We start from the raw sequence: 9,954 nt of genomic DNA, 5'->3' as shown, positions 1-9,954 counted from the left end.
ACATGCATCAGATCATGTCACATCACGCCAATGGCACGTGCTATCTATTCTGAGGGTGCAGAAGTCGCACGGTAGAATAAAATGAAAAACCTTTCACATTTAATGAGCTCCAAAAGCGATCTGTGGAGGGATTAATTACAAAACAAAATCTCTGTATTTTCCTTTCTCTTCTCTTGTTCTTACTTTTCTGCAGAAAAAAGAAATTTATGTGAGAAGGAATTGCTACGGGTAAAACTAGTATATATACAAATAACCTCTCGATTACAAACAGCTCGAAAAACAAGGTTAACTTTCTTGAACAATTCGGGATCAATCTGGGCGACAACAAGCCCGATACAGTTTACAACCATATCCTGAGTAGAATAGAAGACTTATGGCACCTTTAAGTGCTGGCTCCTCCGAAACCCTTGAGAAATGTCTGCCAAGTAAACAAACATAGTCGTTACTTACTACAGTAAAGGTCCAAGCCATGGTGAATCTAATTCTATCGATTTCTAAGATAATTTCAAACTGAGTACCAGTTTGGTGGTGGCCACCGACAGACGCTGCCTTTCTTTCTTCTCGCGCCGGCACTCACCACACCAGCTGGAGAAATCCTTTTGGAATTTCCTCATCTCTCTGAAGACTGAGCTGTAGAATAGATCATACAAGGGTTATTGCATTGCACAATTTGCCTTCTTATTAATAGAAGAAACAATGAAGGAACACAGGGAAACAGAGTAAGTTTTGCACTGATAATCTGTTTGTTCCCATCGATAATTTGGTGCCATGACGATATCATATACAGTGATGCAGTATCATTTTCATGGGTGTTGTGGGTTCTTGACGTATCACTTGCACATTTAAGATGGTATTGGATGCTGCACTCATCACAATCTGAATCAAATGTTGGATAATATAATGACAAGTAAAGAAATCCATTACCTCATGGTGGCAAAAGGCGACTACGCTCGTCTTCAGCGCCCCCACCAATCCGTCCCAGGGACAATACGAAAGAGGTAATCACGGGTGGTTATTACTAATAGTGACTAACGCATGAGGGAGACATTTACCTCGGCTATACCAAGATTCGAACCTCATACCTCATGGTGGCAATATCTCATACGCTAACTACTAGACCATCCCAAGTGGACAAAACATGATAAAGAAATCCACTACCGAAAGTACACTGATAGGATCTAGCACTAATCTACTATGATCCAATAGCTTCTCCCTTAACCATGAATTAGTGCTTCCATATCTCTCCAATATCTCTTGTTCAGCAGTGAAACATCAAAGATAATAATAGATGACCAGGAAAGGTTTCAACAGTTCATCCATAGTACATTTTATTTGTGAAGTCTTCAAATGCCTCAATTTATAAACAGCGAAGAATAGAGAGCTATTGAAAAACAGTTTACCATCAGATCACGATGCATCTCGAGAGTAAAAAATATAAATATACCTTCTACACCACAAAAGCATGTTGATTCGATGTCCAGAAGTTGTGGGAAGAGCTCCGTGTCGGTGACGCCCCAGATGAAGTACAGCTTGACCAGGGACATGAGAATAATCAAAGATTTCCTACAATAAAAGCAAGGAGAATTTTGGGCAGCATTTCAGGTTATAATGATGGAAACATCAAATCATAAAGCGCCAAAGATTTCAGCCAACACACTTCTGATAATGTTTATGACAAAGGAATTTAAATGTCACTGTGATTTAAAATTCTTCCTGAGGATTGAAAACCTATCAATAATGGTGTAGGAACAAATTATTAAAGCAACATGTCTATAAAAGAATTTTTCTATATTTTTAAACGGCTCTTTAAATGTCATGAACATCACAAACCAACACATGGGATGGATTAACTTGAAGCAAAGAGTGCAAATATATTGTTGCGATCAATTTAAAACAACTTCAACCTGCCTAATTGACAACAATTTCGGATGGTTCTATTGAATTACATTCATTAATACAATCATTGTGTTCTGTTTCCCAGCATTATTGAAGTCGGTGTAGTCATTACTCAGCAGGCAAAATTCCAATTTTTTGAAGAACCAAATTATAAATGCATGAAAAAAAGCAAATACACATGCTCCAATTCTCGATATGATTTGTTCACTAGTTTTTGCGATAACTTATTAGCAACATATATGTGAACAAAAAAAAAAATGCCCTTCCATGAGTTCCAACTACCTAAGACTTCATGCATGTTTCAAGTTTCAGGCCAACATAGAATGATGAAATGCTCCGGAATACATACACTTCCACAAACAAATACGTGCGAAAATAGCAACCATGTAATAACAAACCTCTGTTTGTGTCTCAGTATTCACATGCTTGTCACATCGAACTCCTCGAAAAAACAATTGGCCACCAGAGAAATCTTTGCCCAAACACACATTTAGAGTGACTTCTGAGTCATCCACATGGAAACCTGGACCATAAAAACTGCAATGACTTAAAAGAAAATTAAATGAATTTATTCAATTTGGTGATGCTAAAATAAACATCAAACTGTAAAACAGCCAATCCAGAAGATCTAAGACTACCCAAGAATATGATAGGAAAAAGGTATTTCGTCATTTACTGTGAGACTATAAGAAAACAGTTAGTTAAAGGTCTAAAATCAAAATAGCTAATAAGGTTGTTGACAGGGGAATTAATAGTAACACGCAGGAAATTGTCATTGGTGTTGAAATAAAAAGATAAGAATTAATGAGGAAAAGGCAAATCAGGAATAAATTATAAAATTTGAAAAGAAAAAGCATTCAGTAACAAATCTCACCTAAATGAAGATAACATTTTATTATCAGAATTCAAGACCATACTCATGATCACTAACTGCTTTCATGAACTATATTTTATTATTCAAATTAATTAAAAAAAAAAATCTTCAGTGATAAGATTCAATCATACAAATGAAAAATGCACAAATTTGAGGATACTATTCCAAGATGTAATGCCAAACAGTGGGTATTATTTAAATATATGAACTTTTAATCTAAATTCATAAAAGACAAAAAGAAAACTTTGCTACAAAGCCCCTCCACCTACTATGTTTACTATCCAAGACTGTCATCAGGTTCAACAATCAGTAGTACACCCAAAAAAAAGTTATAATGGAAGACATGGAAGAAACAGAAAAAATATCAGCCTCTAATTTCCCTTAAGCTAGTTAGAATGAGATAGTACATAAAGAACCATACATGCAACGGCAGAAAATTACTCCAGTACTAAAAACATCCTCAACTTTCATGATTCTGAGATAATTCAGCACTATTATAACCTGTGCAATTAATGACTCAAAAAATTGACACCAGCATCAGGATTGGTTCAACATGGAAACTTAATGTCAGTCAGATAGGATTGACAGAATCAGAATAATCCATGTGATAAAGGAAATTGATCAGAAAAGGAATAAAGTTAGAACTAACAGCTTCATAAGAACATTTAATAATTGGATATGTTTTTTTAGCATATATATGCTTTATACTTAGATGAACTATACCGACTGTATAACTAAAGATATTGCAGATAACTCATTGTGTTAAATAACTAGAGAACCAGAAATAGTTGGGACTTGAATTTTATTTTGTACTCTACATAACATTATTGATTTGTATATTTTACATAGATTTAAATGATTCTTTTGCATTTTGTTTTTAAAAAAAGTAAACTCAAATACTTCTTGATGATTTGGTGTAAAAACAAATAAATAGATTTTAGATTTATTTGGTATATATTATATATCTTCAGCTTTTCTATATGTCAGTAATTCAAGGATTATATGTTTTCAAAATACTAATCAATATTTTATGACATTTTAAGATAATCATAAGAATCTGAATTGACAGCTAATAACTTTAGCAGTAATTCTTGTACAATATTCAAGTGGCTACCTAGTTCAACATCCTTGTCCTTTCCATACTCAACCACAAAGCCATGATGTGAATCTAGTGTTGATCCACCAATCTCCGGAAAAAATACTGCAATTGAATAAAATAGGTCCTAAGAAATATTGGTGAAACAAAGCGGATAGTAAACAAAGTTACAATTCCTGTTAAGCAAAGAAGACATGTTTATCACCTCTAGCCATTGGAGAAATGTATTCTTCCATAAGCTTGTTAAGCATGGCTTCCAAGCCAAAGTCATCAAGCACAGCACCATACTTATTCATTGTATTTGGTCGCATTATTTTGAACTTGATTGTGTTAACCCATTTTTCAAAATTGTCCACCTAAGAAATTATCAAATTATTATAGGTTACGCAACCAAATGAGGTATCAGGAAATGGTTGCAAGTTTGCATAATACCTCATCCAATAACATCTCGCAGAAACTTGGCTGTAGCATAGAAAATGTATATATTCCAGGTGATGGTTCAGAAAGTATATTTCTGAAGCTCTCGTCTGTGTTATCATTGATTGCTTTAACAAATGATGGCATAAAAAACGCTGATGGATGCAGATTGTATAGTTCTTTATGCAAAGGCTGTTTTAGCAACAGAAAGAGAGGTTAAAGTTACATGCATTGTATTATAATTTATTAGAAGCTAGAATGCCTAAGAAAGAAGTAATTCATTAATGCAAGTAAAAAAAAAAAGTGTAAATATTTTAAGTAATCAAGACTAAACAAAAAGCTAGAAAATTTCCATCCTAAGGGCATCAACCATATACGTCAGTGAAACATTAAACCTAATCACAATCGTACAGCACATGCAGTATGCTATAACATATATAAGGGGGAAATATTAATAAATACACTTGTATGTGTATTCTTTAAAACAGAGACAAAGTTCGCTAAATACAGACGAGCATATGGAACTTCTTGTATTTGAATAAACACAAATCAATCTCCATGCAGCCACACCCACCCACATGTCATTTGGAACAAGAAGGAAAAAAGTTCAGGAAGAGGTCAGGCATATTGAGTACTCTTGCCAAAGAAAGGATGAAGATCACTATCAACTGCAGATAATGCCTTCAGTTGAAAATTTTGATAACCTAAAATTAGTTGTAAAAAGGAAATGTGCTGTCTAAGAATGAAGAACATCAACCCTCAAAAGTGTTGGGAAATAGCATCATGTACTATGAATTACTTGCTAAACCTAAATGTGTGTGTGTTTGTGTGCACACACCTCCAAACTACAGTCAGGATGCCTGCATTATTCAGAGAAGTCACATAAAATACCTACAAACAGTCAACAGATCTGAAAAACAAATCATATATTGTTTAACATCTTATCTCCAGAATATAAATAGCATTGAGCCAAAATAATTAGAAACCCAGTCAAAGAACTAAGCTTAAGAGAAACACAAATTTTCAAAATGATATGCATAAATCACAAAATATGAACATTAAAGAGATAAACATATTGAAATAGCAAACCTGATAAGAAGACATCAATTTATATCTGTACTCTTTGTGTCTCTGGACCTGATAAAGCAAGTAATCGCTCAAGATTACTAGAAGTAAGTGAGACAAGATAATCCAGATCAGACTCAAATAAATGACGAGAATGTAACGAAATAACAGGGTGTGCCCGCCTAGAAATGATGCAAAATTAAATATAAGAAACTATAAACACAGATCAGCAAGTACTTCATAAACAATTTCCTCTTATAAAATAAATTAAAAAAACTTCCACATGATTGCTACCAGCCAATTCCGTCCGTTATAGTCAACTAGTATAATTATACCTCATTTGAAAAAAAAAAAAAAATATATATATATATATATATATATATATCCAAATATGTTTTTGATAATCCGATCATTGTCATCTTTCTCCAAACAGATCAAAATTAAGAAACACAGATGAGCAGGATGTGAACAGCCTAAACTTTATGTCAACAATAAAAGCAAACAAACAATTGGAAAAGGCTAAACAAATCTTTACTTATCCTCTCCAATACTCCTAGCAATTTCAAAAATATCAAGCAGAATGTTCCTTTAGGATGGATATCCATCTTTCTGCAGTTTTCATGTAGCTACTTGAAATGATGAAACTAATCTATCCAATACATTCATAAGTCAACCTCTTTCAAACATTTTAGAACCATCTAGCCAGTCTCATTTTTTTAAAAAAAAAAAAAATCAGAGGTAAACAAAAGCTAAACCAAAAGCTAAACCATAGCAATGCACACACATTCCTTTTACAAACTCATTCAAGACATTCATTACAATAACAACTATTCTCCAAAATATATCCTTTTTCAGTGTTGTTTCCTTATATTCAAACTGTAAGTATCCAGAACCTCAAGTAGATTCATTCAGAATTTTCTTTTCTTCAAATTTAAGACACGGATGAGGAACATGCAAGTTCATTTTACATATCTCACGTTTAGTCATCCTACTTTTATTCAACAAAAGGTATTTCATCACTTTCATAATTCTATTGAATTAACAAATAAAATGTACCTAAAACTTGTGCATAATAAACTTATTATGCATTGATTTTACATTTTCTATTCTTCTCTCAGCATTTGATAAATAGCCATTCAAATTAGTTTCCATCATATACACATCTCACTTATTAGTCATCCTACCTTGATTATATGGTAGAGATTTACACTAATCACTTATTCTGTGAAAATTATTTGAAAATACCTGAACTCCTCCTACTCCTAAAAATACTTGTGCAACAGTTTTAATCAGCTTTTTCATTCTTCTCTCTTCATTGCAAAAGTTGCACTTCAAAAATGTATTTCTTGATCACATCCAATTTAGAACGTCTAACCATATCAGATTAAACAATGATTCAATGGTCCCATCAACGAATCACAGACACCATTAATAACATCATGCATAGCTATTTTAGATAAAACATGGATTGGCCTTCTAACAGATTATATATATCTTATAGTTACATTCTGACCCTGATCACATATAAAGCATGGAAGTCTCAAGCTTATAGTTTAGCTCTTTTTTTTTTCCAAAATAGTTACAAGAAATGAAAAATACAGCATGGAAGTGGTGAATAGATAATAATTAATAAATGATAATTCTCAAACATCATGAATGATCAAACAAACCATCTATTTAATTTTGGACCTTTAGATCAAAGGAGAATAGTTCACAAAACACAAATCTCAGAAAGCATTAAAATGTTCCTTTTGCATTCTAAAAAGGATGTTGTTATGATCTCAAACATTTAAAAGCATTTAACTTTCGTTAACTAACACTCATATTTCTGAAATCTTTTGTACCAAAATTCTTACTTTTCCAAATATTAAAGTACAGATTATTTTAGTTTCTTATATTTCCCTATGCAAACATTGATATGGTCTTGCAACCTAGTAAACTAGTAATAGATAAATGTACTGGGATACAAGTTCACCAAGTTCTTTTCCCCGGTCCAGCTTTTGCACTAGTCATCATTATTTTCTCACTTTGGGCAGCAGTCACGGAACAAAAAAACAGGTTTTTCATAAAGCAACCCACATAGAGATGAATTAATAGTTAACAATTCGAAACCTACTTTTATCAAGCAAAGACTTTTCAGTCAAGCATAATGTGCCAAACAACAAAAAAATAAATATGAAAAAGAACGCCATCTATCTAATGATCATCGTAGAAGAATCTGACAGGCGATCAAACAAGATAGCAAATCAATACAACGCCAAGTTTAGCGCAAACGATATTCATTAAACTAGAAACCGACACACGTCGTATTACACGCCTCAGCGGGCAAAACCTCGTCGAGCAAAGGCAAGCCAAAAAGACGGTTGAACACCAATCGATCAATGCTGCAGACGAGTTGACTAATTTAATATTCAGTCTTGCAGGAAGGCACGAGGGTATTCACGTTATTTTAATAAAAAGTTCAAGTCTTCTACACCAATCTGATCGAAGTCCTACTTCAGCTGCAACGAAGAAAAATAAGAAGAAAAGGAAAAAAATGAACGGGAAAAGTAGTTCACCCTGATTCGCTCCCCCTCGGGCAAGTATCGGGAGAGGATCTCCTTCATGAACTGCACCTTGACATCCCGCGGCACCTCGAGCATACTGGGCGGGAGGTGCCGCTCCAGGGAGCTGAAAATTGCCGGGTCGAAATCCGACTGAACGTCGTCGTACCTCTCCGGCTTGTGCTCCGTGTTCGGGTTCAGCCTCAAACGCCGGTCCGCATACGTCGGCTTGGACGGCGCAGCCTTGCCCTTCGCCAGTCCATTACCGTTCCCATTTCCAGTCAGGGGACCGTCCCTCCGATCGACGGCGCCGTCCAGCGACATCGCTCTACTTCCGGAGGTTCCGGCGTCCGGTGGAGGGAGATGGGATCACTTCCGGCGCTCCATCTGGGGTCTGAAATGAATCGGAGGAGACGGATTAGGGTTAGGGTTCGGTGGAAGGTGAGGTAGGTTTAGGCGTCGGGATGTGGAGAGAGAGAGAGAGAGAGTCAAGGATGCGGTGTTTGCTTGGCGTACTTGTGATATTAACTGGGATATAGGAAAAAGCCACCGTCTGTGGCGATTTATTACGGGATTGCCATTGAAGAATGAAGGTGGTGGGAGAACGAACGTAGTCGTTGGCTACTGGTGCAAAATTAGGGTTTCTTTTGGAGGGGACGGGGTGGGACAAATCCCCTGTCGGAAGCAAGATAGCATATACACATTTTGATGCTTTGTGAGCTGGACACGTGAACGGATTCCCATTGCCAAGGGAAATTCCATTGACACCTTGTTTTTTTCCTAAATATTAAAAAAAATATAGCAAAAAAGTTGTTTTTAAACAAATATGCTGTTAAAAACTATAATATTTATTGATGAATAATTTTGTTATGGGAGATTAAAGGGATTTGAATTTGAAACTGCATAACCAGGATTAGTCTTATTTGTTAAGATATTTCGAGTTGAAAATCACTAGTTGTCAAGTAGGGAAGAGAGTTGCTTGGGATAATTAAAAATATTAGGTTGCCTTATACGGTCGATTGTCGTGTGTCGTGTGCCAAGTTAGATGATTGTCGGGTGACGATTTAATGAGTTGGTTGAGCTGCCGAGTCCTTGAGTCATGCACTGAGTCACCAAATGTCGAGTTGCCGAGTCGCCGAGCATCGAGTCTTCGAGCGCCGAGCACCGAATCTCCAAGTCACCGAGCACCTAGTTGATGAGCGCCAAATCGCCAAGCATCGAGTCATTGAATGTCGAGTCACCAAGTCATTGATTGTCGAGTCACTAAGTCTCCGAGTGCCAAGTCGGCCGAGTCCAAGTAAGTGGAAGTGCGTTGTTGAGTACTTTGAAAAGTAATCGTGAGTCTAAGTGATGAGTTTTCAATTGCTAGAAGATAAAGCCACCAAGGTCTATGTTCAATGCAGTTTTTTTAAAATAATTTCGCCTCACCCCCAACTATACTTCAAGGTTGTTGTATGTTGTCTGTTTCCTACGATACAACAGTAAACCGTGATCCCCACCAAGCACTGGTAACCACGATGAACTAAGAGATACCCAAATGCTATCACGGGTATTTTGTCGAGCAAGAGATGCATGACAGAAAGGATGAGAGCAAGGGAGAACGCAAGTGGATAGAGATTCTCTTCTTTGTTATAACTTTCGCTGCTATTTTTTCTCAAGATCTAACCTCCTTATATACGAGCGCCTCCCCTTTGGTTACGTTAAATGATTGATTAAAGGTCATTTACTATCATTAGCACCCGGATCGAAATGCTAACCATAGTCGGTTGTTTAACTTGGGAGGTTACTGATACGAAATTAACATTAGTTAATGCATCTGTTATGCAATTGAGTAGGTAGCAAAAATATATTCATGTAGTAAAATATTAGTTGTTCAACTTAGGTAAATTTTATCTTGATCAGTCCGACATTCGACGTGTATAAATCGTACTCGCATACAGTCAACATAATTCAATACATATATGGGCCTTGAATTTGCACCCTTTGCGGGTCTACACATGAGAGAGTGTTTCTCCCCCATGCAATTGTTCACAACTATATTGCTTGTGATACAATATAAATCA

General features: G+C 35.7%; 1 protein-coding gene across 2 annotated transcripts; it reads right to left on the bottom strand.

The window, feature by feature from the left end:
• Positions 1-203: 203 nt before the first annotated feature.
• On the bottom strand, positions 204-8,505 carry LOC122042233 (2-oxoglutarate and iron-dependent oxygenase domain-containing protein CP2-like). Of its 2 annotated transcripts, none has more exons than XR_006129186.1 (9): positions 7,907-8,505; positions 5,373-5,420; positions 4,299-4,475; positions 4,072-4,222; positions 3,885-3,971; positions 2,295-2,419; positions 1,445-1,563; positions 519-625; positions 204-418 (listed from the first exon to the last, which is right to left on the bottom strand). XR_006129186.1 is itself a non-coding variant. In XM_042602245.1 (9 exons), the coding sequence occupies exons 1-9, from the start codon at positions 8,213-8,215 to the stop codon at positions 383-385; spliced, it is 1,164 nt and encodes a 387-aa protein (XP_042458179.1). In that variant the 5' UTR covers positions 8,216-8,502; the 3' UTR covers positions 204-382. The 2 variants fall into 2 exon arrangements, 1 of the variants encoding a protein (XP_042458179.1); XM_042602245.1 differs by having other exon boundaries at positions 519-630; positions 7,907-8,502.
• Between the last annotated feature and the right edge of the window lie 1,449 nt (positions 8,506-9,954).

The sequence above is a fragment of the Zingiber officinale genome, chromosome 2A (assembly GCF_018446385.1).
Source record: "Zingiber officinale cultivar Zhangliang chromosome 2A, Zo_v1.1, whole genome shotgun sequence".
Lineage (NCBI taxonomy): Eukaryota > Viridiplantae > Streptophyta > Magnoliopsida > Zingiberales > Zingiberaceae > Zingiber > Zingiber officinale.
This window is presented reverse-complemented; position numbering and strand designations above follow the sequence as displayed.

Excerpts from the sequence above, each read along its gene's own strand:
- LOC122042233 (XM_042602245.1), bottom strand. The coding sequence starts at position 8,215 with ATGTCGCTGGACGGCGCCGTCGATCGGAGGGACGGTCCCCTGACTGGA. Across the intron at positions 4,476-5,372 it reads AATTGATGTCTTCTTATCAG|CCTTTGCATAAAGAACTATA; the intron begins GTTTGCTATTTC and ends TTGCTAAAACAG. Across the intron at positions 3,972-4,071 it reads CATTTCTCCAATGGCTAGAG|TATTTTTTCCGGAGATTGGT; the intron begins GTGATAAACATG and ends ATTCAATTGCAG.